At 46.9% G+C, this 22,173-nt stretch overlaps 1 protein-coding gene across 2 annotated transcripts in view; it reads left to right on the top strand.

The window, feature by feature from the left end:
• Positions 1-21,541, top strand: part of SEC31B (SEC31 homolog B, COPII coat complex component) — a 37,292-nt gene extending 15,751 nt beyond the window's left edge. The window contains exons 10-27 of one of the 2 annotated variants that reach the window (XM_065639510.1): positions 631-783; positions 1,515-1,745; positions 3,004-3,078; positions 3,681-3,764; positions 4,717-4,825; positions 5,212-5,390; positions 6,072-6,198; positions 7,548-7,693; positions 8,952-9,125; positions 9,758-9,946; positions 10,639-10,852; positions 11,238-11,564; positions 12,630-12,668; positions 15,553-15,608; positions 16,836-16,982; positions 17,400-17,516; positions 18,900-18,971; positions 19,709-21,541. In XM_065639510.1, coding sequence (XP_065495582.1) covers positions 631-783; positions 1,515-1,745; positions 3,004-3,078; positions 3,681-3,764; positions 4,717-4,825; positions 5,212-5,390; positions 6,072-6,198; positions 7,548-7,693; positions 8,952-9,125; positions 9,758-9,946; positions 10,639-10,852; positions 11,238-11,564; positions 12,630-12,668; positions 15,553-15,608; positions 16,836-16,982; positions 17,400-17,516; positions 18,900-18,971; positions 19,709-19,888 — 2,619 coding nt within the window. In that variant the 3' untranslated portion in view covers positions 19,889-21,541. The remainder of the gene's footprint in view (positions 1-630; positions 784-1,514; positions 1,746-3,003; positions 3,079-3,680; positions 3,765-4,716; positions 4,826-5,211; positions 5,391-6,071; positions 6,199-7,547; positions 7,694-8,951; positions 9,126-9,757; positions 9,947-10,638; positions 10,853-11,237; positions 11,565-12,629; positions 12,669-15,552; positions 15,609-16,835; positions 16,983-17,399; positions 17,517-18,899; positions 18,972-19,708) is intronic. The other variant, XM_065639512.1, reaches the window with a different exon arrangement.
• Positions 21,542-22,173: the final 632 nt, after the last annotated feature.

Genomic DNA, 22,173 nt, shown 5'->3' with positions numbered 1-22,173 from the left:
GTTATCTTTAGCAAACAAGTGTATGCCAGCAATGTTAAAAATTAAGAATGAATGTGAACAGCATTGTATGTATGCTCAATGTCAGAAATCCAGATCAGAGGCCACGTTTGACATTCTCTTCTCTAGGCAAGAAAGTCTGGAGAGGTTATTTCACCAGCCTCATCTAAGCTGTAAAAGCTTGAGACAATCCTTAAAACTAACCCATTTGAAAGACCTCAGCAACAGAAAGGGGGTCAGCATTCCTTTGTGAGCAAAACAAGAAATAACTTGGATAACTTTTGACCATATGTCGTCACTGTCTTGCCTAAAACAAGTAATTTTGTAACTTCTGTGTTTTACAAGCTCGGTGCTAGGCAAAGCAGTATTTGTTAGGGCATTTGCACCTTGCTAAGGGAAAATTACTTGAAAATCTCCCATGGTGGAGCTTTCTTGAGAAATAATTTCTGGAACTCTTTGGAAATACTACTTCTTTCACATAGAGGCTTGGTGGTATTCTAGGAGGAGGTGCTGTAATAGCCTCTTTCTTCATCAGCAAGAAAAGTAACTAATTACTAAGCAGTAGGTTTTTGTGCTTACTCCATGCAGAGAGGAATTGAATCATACCTTATTCCTTTCTCCATCTGATTCTAGATCTCTTCCTCCTTTAACAACCTGGATCCCTTTGGCACAGGACAGATCCTTCCTCCTCTGCAGGTGCCAGAGCAAGTAGCTCAGACCACCTTGATTCCACCATTAAAAAAGCCACCCAAGTGGATTCGCAGACCTGTGGGTGTTTCATTTGCAGTAAGTGAATAGAGCATCCTTAACTTAAAATGCAATAGGTGTCATCTTGTGACACAATCCTTTTCTTTCAGTAGAGAAACCTTTTTATCATCTAGTTGCTAGTTGTTTTAATGCCTGTTTAAGGTGCAGTGTGGTGTCCCATGGAGCGAAGCTCTTTTGCTCAACATTCAGATATATTTCTAACAAGAAAGAGTCCTGTAGCAGAGAATGGGAGGTTGTAAGTGGGAGTTAACAAAGCTGAGGAAGACTCATAAAAGCTATCTTGTAAGCTGTGATGTGCATTCCCATCCTTCTCTGTCTTTCTCCTTCCTATCCAGGTATTTGATTTTCTTCACCTCTTCGCTCCTAAATCGAAAGGCTGAATTGTTCTTTTAACCTGTGGCTTGTCCTGTTCTCCGTTCACGTTGTAATTTTTATCATTGCAGCCTGCCTCTCCACGTCATAAAAGAGCAAACAGTTCCAAATGGTACTTTTTCCTCTGTGTCTCTCAGCTATTTGCAGTTGACTAGGCCTGATAGCACATGTACAAGTGTAATGGTTATCAGTCTTCAGCTGAAGGGCTTGTGATGTGAAGTCCCTCAACGTCCCTGCCATCCATACACATTAAACTGTTTGGGTTCCTTGTGATCACAGCTGGAGATTGAGTCCACCTCGCTGAGTGAAGAGCTAAATGAGTTGTTTTTACCTTTGTTTATAAGAATGCTCACTGTGTCTCCCTCTGTCCTTCTCAGTTTGGAGGAAAACTGGTTACGTTTGGTCTTACCAAAGCTCCTGGACAGCAAATACAGCAGACCTACCCACACCAGGTGTTCATCAGTCAAGTCACTACTGAAACTGAATTCCTGCTGCGGTCCAGAGAGCTGCAGATGGCCTTGCAGTCAGGGGACCTACTTGATTACTGCCAGGGCAAGATCCAGACAGCCAAGTTGCCATTTGATGAGAACCTTTGGAACTTCTTGAAGGTAGGATGGCTGTGGTGAAACACACATATAAGCTCTTTTAGAGTTCTGGGGTGAAATGTGTTAATTATGGTCCTCTCTAGCCCTTTATATTTGGGGTTTTTTTAAGATATAAAATGGAACCAAGTAGGCTAGTTAGTTATTTGTCTAAAGAAAAGTTTTTGCAGTTGGACTATTGGAGGTTGTCTTATTTTTCAGTAGGAATGGTCTTTTCAGTGAACTCATTTGAGGTGCTAAACAGGATTTTTCTCATCTCAACCCACTGCCAGGCTGTATCTGCCTGCTACGTGTGGAGCTCTACTGTTGTTACTTCTCAAGGCAAAGTCCAAATGGGCAATGACATTCCCCAGTAACAAAGGAGAGGTCTGTCGTGGCATGAGGACTGACTGTAGTGCTATGTAGGACGATGGTTTCATTGACAACTTGGTAATATGAAAGAGTTTGGTAGTGAGGAGTGGCAGCCCTTCTGGAGCAGCAGGGCTTAGCCTTGGTAGTGGCTTACAGACACTTGTAGGCAGGCTGTGTGTGGGGTGAAATATCCGGAATAGTGTTACACTTGCATAGGGAATCCTATCGCTTTAATAGGTTGTCTAGGTAGTCACAGTAGTCTCCATTGCAAGGGTCATTGCAATAATGTCTTCAGCTGCATTGGCTGAGATACATCAAACTGTCATTCTAGTGGATTTTTATAATCCAGCTGGCCTATGGTACTGTGAAACCATTCTGACATGTACAATATCTATTACTATTGATTGTCTTAAACTACAAATCAAGCTTCTGTACAGAAGGCTGGCCTGCTTGACCATTTCTGCATCTGTCTCCCCTCAGTCTCCTTCTCTTCAGGCTGAACAAATCAAGTGAAGCCAGCTAGGAGTTTAGGCAACCACCTTGTCTCAGTTTCATCCGAACTCAAATCACTCCCTTGTCTCTATGCAGAGATGAACTTGGCAATTCCTATACTATCCAGGGAATCAATGACCAAGTACACTACATATGCATACAGTCATAGCCCTGATATGCAGTTGTACCTCAATTGTAACTATGTGACAAACTTGAATTCCACCCTTTTATCATTATTATAACTTAAATTCCATAGATTTTCCCACAGTAGTCATTAGGTGGACTTGTCATAGTTGAGTTCCTTATCTATAAACTGAGCTCTAAACTTTGGTGCTGCCAAAAGTAGCCAGCTGTTGGCAGTGTGTAGCTGTTTAGGATTTTACGTATTTTCTTGTCTTTTTTAATATCCTTTGGGACTCAGGTGAATCTGGAGCGGGAGTCCAGGACTAAACTCCTCAAGCTGCTGGGCTACAGTAAAGAGGATCTGCAAAAAAAGGTAAGGGGTCTTTCCAATAGAGAGACACATTTACAGGACAGAAGCTGCTGCAGGAGAGTTGTAGGGTCCCTACTGTAAATGAGTGAGTGATCTCACAGCACACAAAAGACCAAACTCTAGGAAGTTGCAGTTGAGAGGCACCTCAAGTATCTCCCATTAAAGAACAAAAGTGGGCACCTCTAAGGGTATAACTGTAGCTGTACTGGATCAAACCAAGGGGATCTTGAGCCTTGTTATCTTGCCTCCAGTTGTTGGTGCTCTGAGAAGTATACAACAATGGTGCAGTTGCGAGAACTTCTTTGAGCATCCAGCTCTCTGCATCTCAGGGGGTTCCTCAGCCAGGAAGAAGGTGACAGAGGAAGACAGTCTGGCATAGCACTGATGGAGCTGCAGGGGAGGAGACTCTTGCAGCAGCATGGAAAATGCTCTGAAAAGGATAAATAACCTCTGATAGGCAGCCAGCCAGGAATAGGGAGAGGTGGAGCTTCCAAACAGGTGAAAAAGCTGGGAGAGTTATGTCTGGGGCTTGCCAGTCACTTGGTGACTTTGCTGCCCAGGTGTTAACTTTGGTAGGGGCTTCACTCTGTCTGTTGCTTTTACAGATTGCCTCGTGTTTGAGTAACAGGATCCCAGATAAACAGACTCTTCCTCAGGCAGATGAGACAAACGGTGCACAGCCAGATCAGGTATGTCCTGTACATCTTGTCAGCTGGGAGAGCAGTGGAGGGCAAAATGAACAGGAAGGTTTAATTCCAGCCACAAGTTGTTGGGCTCAATGCAGGCATCACAGAGGGCAGTTTACAGGCCTGTCAGCCCCTCACAGGGTCAGACTAAGCGGTTGTAGTGGTCCCTTTTGGCTTTAAAACAAATCAGTGAATGATGAAGATGGACTTCTGGCTGTCAGCACCGCAAGAAGGCTTGCTTCACCAGTGCTGATATCGTCAGTGATAAAATTAGCCTCACCCCAGCTTAACTTCATGCTACAGTTCTGGATTTCCTTTGCGAATCTTCTGCTGTGGTATTTCTTTTGAATTTCTTTCCTTTTCACCTCCGTCCTTTGAAATGTATTCTCACATGATTTTGGGGTGCCCATCTTGAGATGCCTTCCAAGGCCTGGTTCACCATGCACTGTAAATTTTACTCCTCTAAGGTATCTAAAGTTGCTATCCTCAAATTAGGAACCTTCTTCACAAACCTTAAACACTGGCTGAGATATTCCAGGGGTAGCAATTGTATCCTGCATTTCAACAGAGCACCAAGCATGGCTGTGATTCTACCTGTTAGTTACAGATATCACTTGTGCTTGTCCCTATTCTGTCTAAAATTGTTCAGCTTACTCAAGGGCTGGCAGTTGAGTTGATGAATGCTGACCAGCAGTACTGCTGGTATTGTATGTATTATACTGTCAGTCTCTTAAGATTTGTCAGTAGCAGCGCTACTCTTGTTGCTGCCCTGGTGAAACTGTGCAGGTTGATAGAGCAGTGACAGGAGGTGTGATGGGTTTCCAACTTGCAATCAGATTTGTATGAGCATGCTTAACCAAATGGAAAGCAGCCCCATCTCAGTAATCCATTACACTGTTTTGGGCAGGATCTGTGTGTTCAATGGATTAGTTAACCTCTTGCACTCTTTGCACAGCTTTTGATAAATTCCAGTGATGATGTAGCTGCTGTTTCCTCCTCTTCAGCCTTTTTTGACAACTTCATCCCCCAGAATATGAGCACATTGGAGATTCCTGTCACGGAAGGTATGTTACATGAAATGTGTTTCTGCCCTTTTAGGAAAAGGGGAGAGGAAGGGAAACCAGAAAATTAGAGATACCAGGAAGAATCTGGTCCACTTTTAAAACACGTGACCCATTCCAGTGTCATGCAACATCTCTCAGCATTGTGCAAGGAAATACTCTTCACATATAAGAGACCCATTAAAAGTACAGAAGAATCTTTTAGATGATGGAAGGCTTACTGTCAAGTCAGTGGTGTTGTTTTAAGTACAAAACCTGATTCGGCTTTCCACATCTTTTAGCTGGACTTCCATACATTAGTGGTTTTTGCTGCGTGCTCTTTAAAATGAGTGTCATCAATGCATTTGGATGGTGCCCCTGTGGATTAACTCTGCTTCTCGCCTCTGTAGATACGGATGGACTCATCAGCCAAGCCCTTTTGTTGGGCAATTTTGAGGGTGCAGTGGAGCTGTGCTTGCGGGCAGAGCGCTTTGCTGATGCCATCATCTTAGCTATAGCTGGTGGGGAGAACCTCCTAAAGGAGACCCAGAAGCGCTATTTTGCCAAGAATAAGACAAAACTCTCCCTGGTAAGTGACAGCTTTGTGTAGCTACTGAGCAGGGCAAGGTGTGCGATATCTTGGCAGATGTTTGTCTGAATATATGTGCAAATGCTTTGGCAGGAAGTAGAATGTCTGCAGACTCTGTGCGTCTCCTCTTTGCTAGACATTTACTCTAATCTCTTGGTAGTTTTATGACAGATTACTGTTGCCTACCTAGAATGTCTGTTCTGCGTTCCTTTTTTTTTTTTTTTTTAATCTAATGGTTTCTGCCTCAGCTCCTCATGCTTATAGCCTGTGGAGCATACTGCCCCTTTAGAGCCCAGCTAGGAAGGTCCTAGCTTATTAATTGACAAATCAGGAAGTGTAAGAGGGCTTGGGATAGATTCCTAACACTATATTCCCAGTCAATTATACTAGCTACTCTGAAACAGGAAATGTGTTAGACAGATCTTTAGTCTTGCCTAATGTGGCTATTTCCATATTCTCTTAAGTGCTTTGTTGGGCTTTTTTACTTTCTTTAGGAGCATTGGGTTCCAATTACTGTTAACATTGGGATGCTGGGATTGGTGGACCTTAATGTACAGTGAGGTAGTTGCTGCATAGTGGGAAGTGTGCCTGAAAGTGAGCTATCCCTGTGGGTGCACTTGGCTTAAGCAGTCAGCTTATCTTTGTCTTTAGTGACTAACAGGCCTTCTGCTTCCCTTACAGCTGCTTTCCTACATCGTGCAGCAGAACTGGCAAGATATTGTTTGCACGTGTGATCTACAGAGCTGGAAGGAGGCACTGGCCATCTTGTTAACATACTCAAAGGATGAGGACTATACCCAGCTCTGTGGTATGCAGTGTACTACGTTTTGGTAGGATTTCCCTTAGGGGAAGGCAACTCGGGACCACTTACAGAAAGAAGTGGATACTGTTGAGGAAGGAAAGCATTCCTTACTCATTACAGCTAACTGGAACTTATTGAATAAGCATGGACTGTTCAGTTAGCAGCATGACTTATGCACCCTATAGCTGAGAGTCATAATGTAAAGTTATATATGCTGATATTTCCTGTCACCTCTACCAACAGCATGGAAGAAAATAGGACAGGCACTCGACTGAGATGCTAAGAGGTTGATATTTATTATTTTATTTTGCAGGGAAAGGGATTTCCTTGACAGTAAAAGGTCAAGTGGCTTCACTCCATCTGAAAGAGGTTTACCATCCCAGCACATTCCCCTCCCTTTTAAACTCAAAAACAGGGGTTAATGAATATTTGATGGCCTCAGTAGTTTCTGCAGTCCTATTAATAGTCCAACATGCTCAGCAACCAATTGTTCTGAGAGTCAGAGTTCGGGGACAATCTAGTGACTGAATCTGATGAAGTTACTCGTGTTGCTTAGCTGGGAACCAGCTCCTGGTTGATGGGAACAGTGCTGGAGAAATGCCAGCACTTTATGCAAGTAAGATGACACAACTTGAAATGCAAGAAAACATGACATCTTTTACAGACCAGATTGTAGATTTGGAAAGTGCTGGTAGTGTTAGTGAGATAGTTCCAGCTCACCTTTTATCTCCTAGTGTTTGCTAAATATTACCACTACAGAATTACTAGCAGTCCCTGGTACTGGACACTATTGTTGCCTGGAGATTTCTTTGGGAAAGAAAAAGCATTGGATTTTTTTCACTGAATTCGTCTCTCATTTTTTATGGTCTTTCTGTCTGTCTTTCTGTCTGTCTTTCTGTCTGTCTTTCTGTCTGTCTTTCTGTCTGTCTTTCTGTCTGTCTTTCTGTCTGTCTTTCTGTCTGTCTTTCTGTCTGTCTTTCTGTCTGTCTTTCTGTCTGTCTTTCTGTCTGTCTTTCTGTCTGTCTTTCTGTCTGTCTTTCTGTCTGTCTTTCTGTCTGTCTTTCTGTCTGTCTTTCTGTCTGTCTTTCTGTCTGTCTTTCTGTCTGTCTTTCGTCTGGGCAGACATATAAAAATTAGCAGATACTTAAAAAATTACTTCTTTTCTCAACCAAGTTGGCTTTGGGATTCCTTAATGATGCTTATTTCTCTGTGTTATGCAAGAATTAAGTGCAGATCCAGAGCTGTCAATGCGTTTTCCTTTCAAGACAGAGCAAGATTGCTAAGAGATGAGCGTTGAGGTTAATGAGCTCTTCAAAAAGAGAGTTTAAGTGTTGGCTGTATTTCTTTCTCTCTAGACATGCTGGGTGCCCGCCTGGAGTCGGAGGGAGATGCAGCCCTGTCCAATGATGCCTGTCTCTGCTACATCTCATCGGGCAATGTGGAGAGGTTGGTGGAATGCTGGGCAAAAAACCATGAGACTTCGTCACCCCTTGCCTTGCAGGTACAGGTGCTATAATGTTGGTTTGACTCCTCTTTAGGCCAGTCTGGTAGCCCTGATCTGTTTGCGTTATCCCATCAAGCAGAATATCTGGCTCCCAGCAGACAGTGGAGACCTGTTCATAGTCACCAAGGTATCTCCTTCTAGCCTGGATTATGGGCTTACATCTAAAGGAGACCTGCACTCTTGAAAGTTAAGGGTTCGTGTGTTTAGAGAGTACTGATTACATTGCATATAAATCCAGCCATGGACAGGAGGTTACAGCCTACCTGCCTGTCTTTGTATACCAATGTCATCTCTGAGCTTCCTTTTAGTCAGAGAAGTTTAGACTGTACCTGTTTTCTTACCAGTAGTAGCCTGGGAGTACATTTGCTGCTGTGCTTATCCAGTAGTAGCCTGGGAGTACATTTGCTGCTGTGCTTATCGTGTGTTACCAATGGTCCAGTTATCTGGCTGTACCTTCAGAACAGCCTCTGGCAAAATAAATTTTAGACTGTTATTCCCACTGCAAGTAGAATGATCATGTGTAGGAAATCAGAGTTTGCAGATGAATTGGGGCTTCTAAGTCAGTGTTGCTGTTAACTGCCTGTTACACTTAAACCTGTCCTCACTAAGGCACTAACCCTTGTTGTGTCCAGCAGTCACTAGAATGAACTAGACAAGTCTTCCACTCAGATATCTGCAGATAATGCCCTCTGCTACAGAGTTCCCTGGTTTTGCGACCCACTGGTGAATAACAGCAACAAAAAGGCATTTTCAGCATTCCTGGTTGGGTTTGTAACTGGCCTCCTCCCAGTTATTAGCCAATGATGTATATATCATTCTAAAGATATAAACATAACTGATTTCTATGAGTTGAAGGAGCTTTGAGTAACTAAAAACCTTCTGGTCTGTTTGTCAGCAGCAGTAGTTTTTCCTAGTGAATTTCTCCTGGTATGATTTTAATCCTTCTTCCAAGCTGGTAGCTTGTAACTCCTAGAGTTACAGTGTTAATTTCATAGTAAAAAGATGGCAGTTGTTTGGAATGTCCTTGTGGCTTCTGATTTTCATTTTCCCTTGCCATAAAAGTAGCAATGTCAGGGTTTGCTTTCTGGTTCCTATTTTTCTCCACAAAGTGCATCTAAGGAAATGGTGATCAGTGGTAATAACTGGTACAGAGTGGAGTAACTTCTGTTCACATTGGACCTGATGTCATTTGAAAGTGGGAAAAGCCAGTTGGATTCTGAGTGGTCTGTTTCTTCCCTCCCCCTGGCTTATTCAGGATCTCATAGAGAAGGTGATGGTGCTGAGCAGGTCCACTGAGATGCTCCGAGGCACAGTAGGACCAGCACCAGGCCCTGTCTTGGCAGAACGAATCACCCAATATGCCAGTCTCCTGGCATCACAAGGATGCTTGGCAACTGCAATGAATTACCTACCCAGCAGCTCTAAAGAGGTGAGTGAGAAACGAGTTGTTCTGGGAAGGAATAGGATATCGGGAAAAATGGCACTTTGTCTGAGAAGGTGCCTGAGTTTTGACATACATCAGGACTTAAGGTTTCACCTTAACTATGGTGATTTGAGAACAGAGGTGTGTGGGTTTTTTTCTAGGACACAGCTTTTGTCTTTGTTTGTTTTTTCTTTGTGTAGTTCCTTTGATTTGGGGAAAAGGAAGGGAATTATAGAACTATAAAATGGTTCCTGGAGAACAATGCGGAGCAGCAGCTCTCTTGGGAAGCTGCATCTATTCCTGAAACTAGCTGATAGAGGAAGGGAATGGGGAGGTCACCTTGTAGTTTGAAACAGATCTGTCGAGTGTCCAAATGTGGGCAGAGGTTGCGGAGGGAGAATTCTGAAGATTTGGGGAAGGAACAGCAAGACTTTGTCTGCCTGGGAAAATGGCAGGTGAAGTCCCAGATTGTCGCTTACAGGTGTTTGGGGTTTTTTTCCCTGGTGGCTGTTGGGGAAATGGTTAGTTTTGCAGGTTGATGCTGGGTGCTTTGGGGTCAGGGTCTGATTTGAGTGCCTCCCCAGCACCTCCCATCTGAGGCTCTCGAGGCACTTCTCCTAAAGCGTAGTTTGTTTCAGCTCCTGATCGAACAGCTTCGAGATCGGCTTTTCCATGCTCAAGGAGAGAATGTAGCTGATCAGCAGCCACCCCCTTTTCCCTACACTCGTGTCAATGTAGGTGTCATTAAACACATATCTCCAGCAGCCAAGGGTGGTTCAGCCCCTGAAGGAGCAACTCACAAAACAAGTCCCAGACATCCAGAGAAGGTAGGCCTTAAACTTGCGGGTTCATGGCTTGGGGAGGGGAAGGAAGGCTTACTGGGTTGTGGAAGGCATGTAAAGTAATATGACATGATGCAGATTGCAGGCACTGAGGAACTCATCAGTGATGTCCTTCACTGAAGCGAACAGAAGCTCTATGATAATCCAAAGTAGGATGTCAGGCTTCTTTTCACAAAGCCCTGTCCCACATGCGGTCACTGGAGGAAACTCTTAACAGGAGTAGTGATCCACTGAGATCTCGCATACTGAGGGAAAAGTGGGATGTGGTTCATTCTCCTATGCCCATCTCACCCTCATATCTCAGTAAAATTAATGTAGTATGGTGTAATCTCAGTTCTTGCACAAGAAAACTGTTCAGGAAGTTTTGCTTCCAGCCTCTATTACTTCATTATTGTTCCTTCATTATTTCCTCTGGTTGTGCTTGAAGGAAGTCACCGTGTGGAAACTGGCTCCTGAGGACTAATTCTTGTGAGAGCCAGAGAAAACTCTGAGGAGTGTGGTGCCCAGCTTGTTGAGCAAGTTACATGGTGGGAAAGGCCTTTGAGCCATCCAGGGCGCTGACAGCAGCAGGATCTTCTCTTGTCTGAGAAGTGACAGGGATAGAAAGTGCATCTGCTTATGTGTGTGTGCGCATGACTGTGTCAGCCATTTGCATGTTCTTTGTTTTTTGATTGCAGCCAAACTATCAGTCATCATTTGCCCCTTCAGCACCTCCTCAGCCTTCAGTGCCTTCCCTCTTCACACCTCAGCCAGTGCCAGCGATGTCTATGACACCTCACCATGTTGTCCCTCCCCAGACCAGCCTGGGTCCACAAACAAGTGTCTATTCCAGAGGGCCCCCATACCCACAGTACAACTTGGGCTTGGCTCCAGCAACCATTTCAGGGCCAGGTAAGCATTGTCTTATAGTCATGTCCATTCTCCGGGTTTTCTTAGACAAAAGCCTTCAACTTGGATGGCTGCTTTACTTTCTTACTCACAAGCCTATTGTACTTGCAAAGAACAAGTCAGCTGTCTGAGAGGCTTTTCAGTGCTTCTGACACATCTAGTTCTAGCAACTGCTGCTGCATGTCCACTGATATTAAGCATATACAGGGGTGGAGAAGCCACAGCCAATTTTGTGGTAGAATTTGACTGATGTAGCCTGAGTTAATGGAGATACGCCTGGTATGGATATTCTAGGGTATGGCTTGGAGGAGGGCAGACTTAACAGCGTGAAGGAGAGCATCAGGAGTAGTTTTCACGAGAAACAAGTGATGGTCTTTCTCATTTGCAGCTGTCTCACAGTCTCAGCCATTTGGACCAGCAGGAGTCAGACCTGTTGGTCCTGCTCCCTTCCCCAGCCAGCCTTCTCTGCTGGGACAGTCCATGCCCATGACATCTCCTGGTGTTCCACCACCTGGACCTGCTGTCTTCACCCCAGCCTCAGTCCCATCGTCTCAGCTTCCTGCAGCTTGTCCTCTCCCTGTGCCAAGCCAGACTCCTCTAGGTTTCTCTGCAGCACCTTTCAACTGCCCCATGAACATGGGTTATCCTCAGGGAGGTCCTGGAGCTCCATCTACTAAACCCCTGCCAGCAGCCAACATTGCTCCTCCTCCCATGGGTAAGTACTGCTTGTGCAACTCATGTGTCCAGGACACTCCTGGATGAGGTTTGCAGTACGTAATGGACACGGACCTTCTGAGGTCTGGTCTGTCACCATAAAGGCTGAGACTAACCTTACAGGCACATTGTGCCGAGCCTTGCTGTGGTGGTGAAACACAGCAAAGATGAGAGTTTCATTCAGCCTGCTCAGCTGCTCTGTCTTCCAAGGTGTGGCTACAAGATGGTGTCTCCTCAGGTCCCTAGTGCACCCTGAGTAATCATCTACTCCAGAGCATCTGCTGTGACTGAAAGAGTGGTGGTCCCCAGGGAATATGTGGTGGAAGGCTTTCTGATCTTGACCCTGCTTGTGTAACTTACACAAGAAGTGCATTTGAAATGCTGGGAGAGCAGGGTGCTGCTTCTCTGTCTGTGGGATACCCCTCGCTTAGCTTCAGGATGAAGTTCCTCTGTCGGCTGTGCTCTAGTTCTCCTGTTTTTTCCTGTTGCCACAAAGTGCTTGCCTGGGAATCATTTCTGGATTCTTCTGTGCAGTGCTCTAGACCTGGAGCCTTTCCCTTCTGGGTCTATAGTTTGAATCCAGCCCAGCCTGCAAGTACTGTGAAGTCCTTGCTAGCATGATGAAGAAAAAGAGAGTGTTGTTGGACCTAGTCCCCAGTGGATGGGCATTCCCTCTTTCTATTTCCCACAACATCATCACATCTGGTACTTGTTAATTCTTTGTCGTCTCAGGGGACAGGTTTAGTTAGGCTGGGGAGATCTGTAACAACAAGGCTGACAATCCTTAGATTTTTGAGCAGATGCTTCTTCAAGCCACACATATTCAGAGAGCGAGGGAACTGCAGCTTTGAGGTTTGCCTTCACCTGGAGTCCTTTGCTGAGCTGTGTTTAACCAAGAACAGCAAATCCCATTGTGTGAAGCTTGTGGGGACTACACACAAAGGGTCTGTGCCAGAGGCTGGACAAATTCATTCTGAAAAGCTATCAGAGATAGTATCCAGGGACATTACTCATTGAGTAAAAGCTGTTGGTGCTGATGACTCTCCCACCCTGCCTTGATTTTCAGGTTTCTTCCCTTGGCTAGATCCCCACATGGATCATGCAGGTAGTACCCAGAGAAGCCTCCAGACCTCGGGAGGAGGCAATGTTGCTGCTTTGCGTGAAACGTGGGGTGTGTGCGTGTCTTGCTGTGTGTGCATGCATGCAGCTCATTGCTATTTGTTGTTTCTTTGCATGCCTGGGGAGCTATACAGCTGGGGGAGTGGACATACTTGTCCTGAGGACTAGTAAGTAACGGCTGGGGTGTTGAAAGTGAAGTGAAAGCACTGTGCTCTTACTGATGAGTTGGCTACAGAAAACAGGGGCTCCACCTTCTTCCTTCTCTACTTAACATCAGTCTTGGAGGAATTAGAGCATTCTCAGTCTCCATGTCCCTTCAGGCAGTTGCTGGGCCAGCAGGACAGGGGAGCAGGCCCTTTTCCTTGGGTCTCTAGGCAAGGAACAGGCCAGTGGGTGTAACTCATCCCTTGTTTTCTCCTCATTACACCCCCAGCCTTATGCGTGGCTTTACTTGTGCTTTCCCCAGGCTTTCCCCCAGCATGAGCAATGATGGAGTAGAGCTTCCCAAGCAGAATTTGGGGGCTCTGTTCCAAGCGGAACTGGAAAACTCTTTTTGGCCTTAGTTACAGGGCAAAGTTTGGCTTCGAATCTGAGCCCATCTGTTGAGGAGAATTTGGATGGTAGAGTTTTTCTGACTGATGCTTTGTACTGATTTATCTCCTTGGGATTCATCGATGATGAAGAGCAGGTATCTTCCAGTCCATATTGTCAGTATAGTAAGACTCAATGTTTGTGTGGGCTGTCTCTGCACAGTGACTGCTCCTTGCACCAGAGACCGTCTGCCAAGCACAAAAGATTATCTAGGAAGTCTCAGCTTTACTTAGGAAATGTGAATACTCCATAGGTACTTACACCAGGAAGAAACCTTGCTGTGTGGAATGGGACTCTAGAAAGGGAGTTGTCCCTTCAGCAGAGAAATGAAAGACCGCAGTGTTTCCCTTTTAAAGACAAGATGATTCCATGGAAGGATTTCAAGCACTTCCTCAGGCTGAAGATGCCCTGTGGGAATTCTCTGCTGGGAATTTCGCTTCTGGCAACATTTACCCCCAGTTTTAATGGCAGCAGATGATATGTCCAGGTCAGCAGTGCAGACCAGCTTCCTTGAGAGAGATTTCTTGCCTGCTGTTTTTGTTCTGGTTTTGATGGGTACTTTTCTTTAGCCTGACACGGGCCTGTAAGTTCACTCAATCTGACTGGCCAAACTTGCTTGCTTTGGAAATTCCTGAACATGATCTGAACAGCTCATGAACACGTTCACAATAGCACAATGAAGGGAGATCTCTGCTTGTAGAAATCTTGTGCTCCTGGGGAGCGTCAGGGACAGGGTGAAGGACAGCAACGTGTCGGCTGATCTCCCTTCTGGCCGGAATGATCCCTGACTCCAGCCTGTGATGATCTTGTTTTTTCTAGGACAGGCATTGCTGGAGATTGCTGCCGTGGGGCACTCCTTTCAGGGTTGGTGAGAAATCTCTTTCACAGCTAGCATAGGCCAGATAGTCAGAGTTTCATCCAAGCAAACTGCGGCAAGGTCCTCTTGTCTCATGTCTGATGATTTAAGTGCCTGGTTTAAAGACTGTAATTTAAATAGCTGTTTCCTGTGAGGATTCAAAGTGCCACTGGGTTGGAGTAGTGCCAAGGGCTGCTAGGCCACAGGCTTGGTGGGGGCCATCAGAGTTCTAGGGCACAAAATCCTCAAGCTAGAAATAAGTGCCAACTTAATTAAACTACTGATCCAAATTCATCAGAGAGCGAGTCTTGAAATCATGGGAAAAGGGAGGGCAAAAAGAGGCTGCCAGAATTTTAATAATAAAGGTAATTAAAGTAATGAAGCACCTTTTGCATCTTTCCCCTGAGATTTTTAAAGCTCAGTTCAGGATCAGTGGCTCATTAAGCGTGGCACTGAGCTCCAGCAATTCCGATATTGCCCCTTAGAATTATGCCACTTTCTCACAGATTATTTCTGTCTCATGGGCTTGAGGTTATTAATACTGGGATGACAAAAGAAGCACTGGGTTTTTGTCCAGAGATGCAGGTACCCTCACAGGAGAGCAGCAGACAAGGTAGTTGGAATTTGACCTTCGCAGAATGAAGTGTGGTCACAAGTGTTGTGATGTCATGTTGTCTGATGGATTTTTAATTACCTGGAGGGAGGTTGGAGGCTAGGTGCCACAGAAGCATCTCCTGAGACACCTCTTGGCTCCCAAGGTCATTATCGGTTAAGTCTGTCCTCTTCTAGTTGAGAAGCCAGCGAATTTTGCTAAGCTTTGGTTCCGAACATGATTTTGGAAGGGGAAAATTTCAACCCACCCCTAACTTCCCCCCCTTTATCACAGCAACTGGCACTGCTGTGGACTGCCACTGTGAGGCACTCCTGCAAGTGCTGCTGAGCAGCCTCCTCTCATGCCTAAGACAGCCCTCGCTGTGGTAGGTCAGCACTTGGTGCTCTGTTTGGGGAACCCCAGGAACTCTCTGAACCCTGATGTGCACACACATGCAGGTCCCAACCAAGGGCCTGACTCTGAGCCTGACTTGTGCAGCCTGTGCAGGATGCAGAAAGCTTCAGGTAGTTGCGAAAAAGCTTTCTGCGTTAGAGGGCAATCTGATCAGACATCACCTCTTGGAGCCTCTGCACATACTCAGATGCTAAGTATGTTATTAAGAAAGAGAAGGGGAAGCAAGAGCAGTTCTTGAGCCTGTGAGCTGGGCCTGAAATTCCTCAGCGGAAATGATCTGAAGGTGCAATGACAAGGGAATTAGAGCCATGGGCCCTTTTGCTGAGGGAGGTTCCAAACCATGCAGGCAACCATGAATTGTTGCTGTGGCCACCTTCACAAAGTCTAACATTTGTGTCGTCTTGTTTCTCCTGGCAGCTCAGGAATCTTGGACTGATCCCTCTGCTGTAAGAGGAGGCCTTCAAAAGAAAAAGGTAAGCTTTCAGTTGCAATATGTCAGTTGTCTTTTAGCCACGGAGCTACATGCAACAGATGCATTCCTATAAATGTTCCCTGTCCTGCTCAGCAGGTCTTACTCCATGTTGGTCTGCCTACTGCATTACATGCTTAGCTAGGACCGGAGTCTAAGTCATCTTGACCCTTTGCCATCCAAACTCGCATGCTGTTCTCCAGGATGGCTGTGTTGTAACATGGTTATCATCTGTGCTGCTGCATCCTGTCACTGCTTCCCAGGCTGACTACAGTCACCTGTTGCTAGAAATATGTATTTAATCTCATCCCTTTGCCCATGCACCTTTTTTGATAGTGGCTGGGGAGATCGTGCTCGCTTCACACCTGACAGCTGGGGGCAGCATTTCCCCTCAGCACAGTGAGACCCACAGTGATTTTCCTCAGATACCCACTGATAAGGTACCTTTGAAAGAAGCTGGGACAGGTGTAGCTGTGAGCTGCCTGCCATGTTGGCCCTGCTGCTCTCTGCCTTGCAGTGATTGCACTGGTGCACCTGTGAGCTGAGCTCTTTTGCAACAAATGCTCTCAGTACTCCATTTCTGTCACTGCTGCCTGCTGGCAGGTGTGATGAGAAGCTTCTTTGGCACCGTTCCCACCCCCCGCTCCTCTTCTTTAGCTTGGAACAGACTTCTCGCCCTTTTTCTGGCAGCATAGCTGGGAACCTGCTTCAGGCTGTGCTCACTACAACAGGATTAGCCTCTTGTTAAAGCCATCTCCTTTTGATCTAGCCCCGTTGGAGTGAATCTATCCTGACTCTGTGGCTTAGCAGGGGCATGATGAAGTGTTTGCAAGAGGATTCTCCCCCCATGTCGTGGGATTTTCCCCAACACTTGCCCTGTTGGACACTTTACTGCTGCTAATCTCTACATTCAGGACTCGTGCCGTCGCAGAGCCAAGGCGGCTTTCTGAGGACCAGTGCTTTCAGAGGCAACGGATCTGTTTGATTGAACAATTCCAGAGGAGTTTTCTTGCTGTTGCTTTGACTGTTCATCTAGGATGCAAGAGGAAGGGCCCCATGCTTTGAGGCGGGGGGCTGGAAGAACAGGGTTGTGTTATGCATCATCTTGAGAACTGGGCACTGTGCAAGTGAGAAAGGGAGTTGAATTTGACTGCAGAGAGTGTAACCAACTCTCCTTCCTCAGACTTGGTTTTCTTTTTTTTTTTTTTCTTTTCATTCTTTTTGCTGACAGTTGCCTGAGAAATTTACTCCTCCAGCCCCCATCACAGCTCCAGTAATGAACCTGCCTGCTGAGCCTCAAGGGATCCATCCTCAGCTGTCCAGGTTGCAAGAATCTGGCCAGTCACCCCCAGGAGCACCCAAGGAAGGCAACCTGCAGGTACCTAGGAAAGCACAATGCTCCCCAGCCACAAGCTCCTTGTCAAGTAGAAAAACAGCTCAGCTTTTGAGATTCTTATTACTTGGCAGCTGCAGGGCTTATGTTGCTCCCTGGCCCTTATAAGACATCTCTGCCTGAGTGTTAGAGAAATTGCCAGGGTGGAAAATGACACTCGGATATGGCTGGGAGAGAGGCAGGGAGGCCAGGCAGGCTGTCAGCCTGCTGGGAGTTGGGAATCCACAGCGACCTGAAGTTGTACCACAGTCTGAATCTGATAATCTAACTCTATGCTTTCAGGTATTCCCTGGGTTTGTGAGGGAGTGAAATTCTTTTGTGTTCATAGTTGCAGGAGAGGAATCTCCCTGCTCCAGCCCTTTACGCTCCTGTTGCATTAATTCAGCTCCTTCTCTCTGCCAGTATCACCAGCTACCTGTGGAGAGGGTCGAGAAGAAGGAGGTGCCCCCTGAGCACCAGGCTCTGAAGACCACATTTGAAGGGCTGGTGCAACGCTGCTCTGCTGTTGCCACTGATCCAGTAAGTACTCCCTTCTCTGATCTTTTTTGCCCTCGTAGATGTTTGACTGGTGCTTTCTTCTCTTGGTTGGGAAAAAAGAGGAAGAGTCATGTCTCTTTAAGCAAGTTAATCTCCATCTGCCTCCTTCCTTTAGGCCACAGGCTTGCCCATCTCTTGGGAACTGAGGTGCATTCTCTAGCATTTGTCCACTGCTCCTCATTGTCTCTCTGCGGCAATGGTTCTGTCCTCCTGGCTCTTTTCTCTGAGGAAATTAGAAAAAAATGACCCAGCTTATTCAGCTTTCTTTGTCGCTGTCTTGATCTGTAGATAGTTCCTGCAGAGCTGGTGTTACCAGCTGTTCTCAGAGCTTAGAGAGAAAGGCTGAGATAACCTAGCTAGAAGAGAAAGCCAGATGATCTTTGTGTCCGAGTCACTGTAATTTCTCCACCCTGGTTCCTGGAAGGCTGTTAGCATACATGTCACGTTGTGTGAATGTATCAGGCCCAGACTGTCTGGAAGCAGGAAAGCAATGTTTGCAGCCTCGTGTTAGGTTACTCAGTCTTCTGAGAGCTGGGGGACACCATGAAGCCTTCCGGAATGCTTCTGCTTAGTGGGTGTTGGGATGAGCACTGAGCCCAAGCTGCTATCCCAGCATCAGACAATTTGTGTGTAGCAGCAGCTTCAGTATGTTTGCTCTGTGCTTTCTGAGAGTGCAGTGTAGCAATTTATGGGAGATAGCATGGACAGAAAGGCCTCTTGGTTTGGGCTTAAGTACTCGGTTCACACAGAGGGTAGCTGGGTTGGTGCAGCAATGCACCTGAGATTCTAAGGCTGCCAGGCCTGTCCCAGCATTGCCCAGAGCCAGACATTTCCATCAACAGTATAATTTCCTTGTGAGTGCATTGTCCAAGGTGGGGTTAATGGGGTCAGACCCAACAGAGCTTCAGTACTCAGGCCCTTTCCTTGGTGGTTACCTAGAGTGGGAAGGATATTCCCTCTTTTCCTCAAGGAGACCAGGAAGAAGCTGTTGTTTAGGTCAGCCAGGGTGAGGCTGTCTGAATGCCCCATGGGTCAATTAGTGGATGTTTCTCAAGCTTTGGAAGTCGTCACTCTCTCCTGTGGTCTGCAAGCACTGTCAGAAGGGAGGAACACCTGAGCTGGGAGATGGGAAAAGGGGCAAATCCACCTTCCTGTCTTGGGAGAGAACATGTGCATGTATATGTGCATAGTGAGGGCATGGCTGGCTTGTGTCACAGTCCCTACCTGGCAAAGGCTGAGATGCAGCTGACTTGTAAGGTGCTGTGGGAAGAACAGAGGAGGGGAGGGACTGAGCGAGAACAACTTTGTTCTGGGAGAGGTGGCTTGGAAGCTCTGACAGAGCTAGCAATACCTGTTTCACTTCAGAAAACCCGAAGGAAGCTGGAGGATGCATTGCAGCGGCTGGAGTGTTTGTATGAGAAGCTCCGCGAGCAGGCTGTAAGTAGATGCCACCATTCCCTGTGGTCTGCCCAGGTTCCTGACCTCACCTTTGCACTGGGTTGTGGGCCTTGGTATCTTTCCCAGTGTTACCAGCACAAACCCTTTTGAGAAAGCTAAGAGAGTGCCAAACCTTATAACATACCTTGAATCCAGCCAGCCTTATCTCGTCTTCCTTAACCTTGGCCCAGACGTAGTGTAATGAAAAGCCGAAGAGGTATTTGCAGAGTCCTTTTGCCCCCAGAAAGTACACTGGCATATAGACAGATTCTAGATGGGGATGGGCAATTGGGGGTAGTTGTTAAGTGTGAACCTAGTGTAACCTCTGGCTTAGAAAACTCTGCAACTGCTGATGCCACTTGCTGGAGGAATAGCTATCAAGAGAAGAATTATTTTAGCATACACCCTTTTCGTTAGTGTCCGTATTAGGCTTGAACAGAGCCAGGATTCTGTGCTAGATGGGCCTTTGACCTCCTCAGATACCTCAGATATCCAATTTATGTTGAAATGTCATTACTTAGGACCTGCATTCGCTGTAAACCAGCCTGGGTATTAGATTAGTGTTTGTGGGCTGGGAAACCAAGGGAAGAAGCAGGCTATCCTTCCTGCCAGTGCTTGACTGTGTAGGTGCTGTTTGTTGAGGATGAGGTGGGGAACAGGAGGGAAGGATGTGGAGGTTGGGGTGGTCTTTGTTACAGTGCTGCGCGTGCTGACTCATTTCTGCTCCCTCCCCACAGCTCTCTCCAACCATCCTCATGGGTCTCCATGACATTGCCCGCTGCATTGAGGCTAGGAACTACCAACAGGGTCTCCTGGTTCACACCCAGGTGGTGAGCAGCAGCAGTTTCAGTGAGGTGTCTGGTTTCATGCCCATCCTGAAAGTCCTCATGACCATTGCTGGCAAGCTGAATGTGTAAAGTGTGGAGCAGCTGGAACAGTGCACGCTGAGAGCTGGTGGACTCCCTCACCTGTTGACATGCTGCAGGTCATGGACTCTCCTTCTGACTCAGGAGAAATAAGTCTGTGCCAGTGCCTGGAACTGTGCTGGGCCAGTGTGCGTGGCCTCACCTGCTCTCGAGACAGCCAAATGGGGCCTGGGACTCCTGGAGACTGTTCTTTCTCTCTCTAGTCTCTTAGTAGTCTGAGGCTGCTTCCCAGTTTCAGGCTGCTTAGGTTGCACAGAGATCCTCCCTCTTCCCTGTTTACCTGGCACAAAGGGGAAACTCCTTCCTGACCAGGGTGAGATCGCTTTATTTTTTTAGGAGACAAACAGGGCTGGCACCTGCAGTGCCACCAGACAGAAGAGCCTCAGGCTGTATTCCCTGCTGCAGTGTAAGCTGCCCGAGTGATAGCCAGGCTCCCTTGGGACCTAAGCTGGGGTGTCCCTGTTCTGCTGGGCTGCAGTGGGGATCTCTCCTCTGGTTCCTCCTTCTTCATTCTCATCCTTGACTCACTCTCTTGCCCCTCTGTACCCATATCCTGCTACAACTAGGGCTAACTACCAGCCTGCTCTGGCCTAGCTTTAGTTCACTCTCTCTTCTTCACCCAGCCCTTTCTTTTCATAGTCAAGTCTCTTGTTCACCCTCTGTCCCACTTTTATATTTTCTTCCCCCATAAGCTGCAGGCTTGAGCCCTTTAAGTTTCAGGCCCAGGGCTGATTTCCCTCCTCCAGCTCCTGGGACTCTCCCGTTCAGGAATACTAGCAGGTTGGACTGCTCTGTGTGCTCCTCCCCAGAGCTGGTTGCATCCTGTGTTTGGACTAAAAGTCACACTCTCTGGCTCCTGGCCCTTCTCAGTTCCTTTATGTTGGTACGGTTGGCCTTTTGCCCACTGGTGTTATCTGAAGGCTGCCTACATTGGGCTTTTCAGACAGTCTAGGGGCTTTAAGAGTAGCATGGATTGTTCACGTCCCAGAAAGAATCCCCTCAGACTACTGTAACCAGCCCAGACTTGAACAGGGGGAAACAGCTCATTGCTCCAAGTGTGATGCGTTCATTCTGCCGACAGTGACAGATTTGTGCAAAGGTGGTTCTCCAAGGCCCCTTAGCATCACCTCGTGCAATGTACATGCCATCAGGTCTCAAGGATATGGCTGTGCTGAGGCTTTTCATCACTGTGGCATTTCCTCTGTGGTAAAACAGATGAATGAAGCATATCTGTCCTGGTGAAGAAGTCTGGGAAGGCAGATGGGATTTTAGGGCACATCTGTGTGTGTCTTTCCCTCTCTTCCTCTCACCCTCTTTCATTCTAACCAGGCAGTGTAACTCTTGGGCCCTAGCTGGGAGCAAGGCTTCTTCCCCATGTTTGGCTGCAGCCAGCCCCTGCTTCCTCTGCTTGCTACCGGAGTGATAATGCCATCGTGGGCCAGTGGTTCGGTGATTTGCATGGATCAGCCTGCTCTACCATGAGGCTCAGGAGGAAGCGGATTCAGAGAAGGGAGGGAGAGAACATGTCTCATTCTCACCTTTCCAGGTCAAAGTGCCTCCTTGTTGCTGCTGTGTTGTTTCTATTGCTGCGGTTTGATGCACTGAGAAATTACAGAACAGTGAAATAAAAGCTGTGTTTTGTGATGCTGCTAGCTTTTTTCATGGACTTGTCACCTCCGGCTACAAGGGACTTGCAGGGCCACCCACTGAGTTCTTGGCTGTGGTGGGGGGTGGGATTGAGAATGGTGTGGGACAAACCAGAGTCTGGGCTCTGCTCGTGTTGGCAGCAAGGATCCTTGTATGGGGAGTCCTCAGGCCTTACCCACTCCCTAAAGCTGCAGGGTCAGAGAACTGATCTTCTCCAGATCACCCACCTTGTTGTGACTGTTCATCTGCATCAGACACAAGGAGGCCCCTGGGATGGCTGACCTTCTCTTGGGGAATCACAGCAGCATTGGGGATTTTGCACTTGACATTGGGAGTTGGAGGTATGTCAGTAAGTAAACAGCCCGTGATGAGATCCTCTCTGATTTGGAGGAACTAAAGGTTGAGAAAGATTGTTTGGCTGGGGAAGATTTGAAGGGCTATTGCTGGGAAGGTTTATGAAGGTTCTGGGGTACTAGGGACACAGCACACACACAGTCAGGGAAGAACAGCTTTTGCTAGTTCTGCAGCTGGCAGAGGCAAACATGAAGCGTCAGGGTGTCTTGCAGACGGCTTTTGCAGCCCAGTCTGGGAGCAGTTAGCAACCGGTCTGGCCCGCCAGCCGTCCCCTA

This window comes from Caloenas nicobarica, chromosome 7 (genome assembly GCF_036013445.1).
Source record: "Caloenas nicobarica isolate bCalNic1 chromosome 7, bCalNic1.hap1, whole genome shotgun sequence".
NCBI lineage: Eukaryota > Metazoa > Chordata > Aves > Columbiformes > Columbidae > Caloenas > Caloenas nicobarica.
This window is presented reverse-complemented; position numbering and strand designations above follow the sequence as displayed.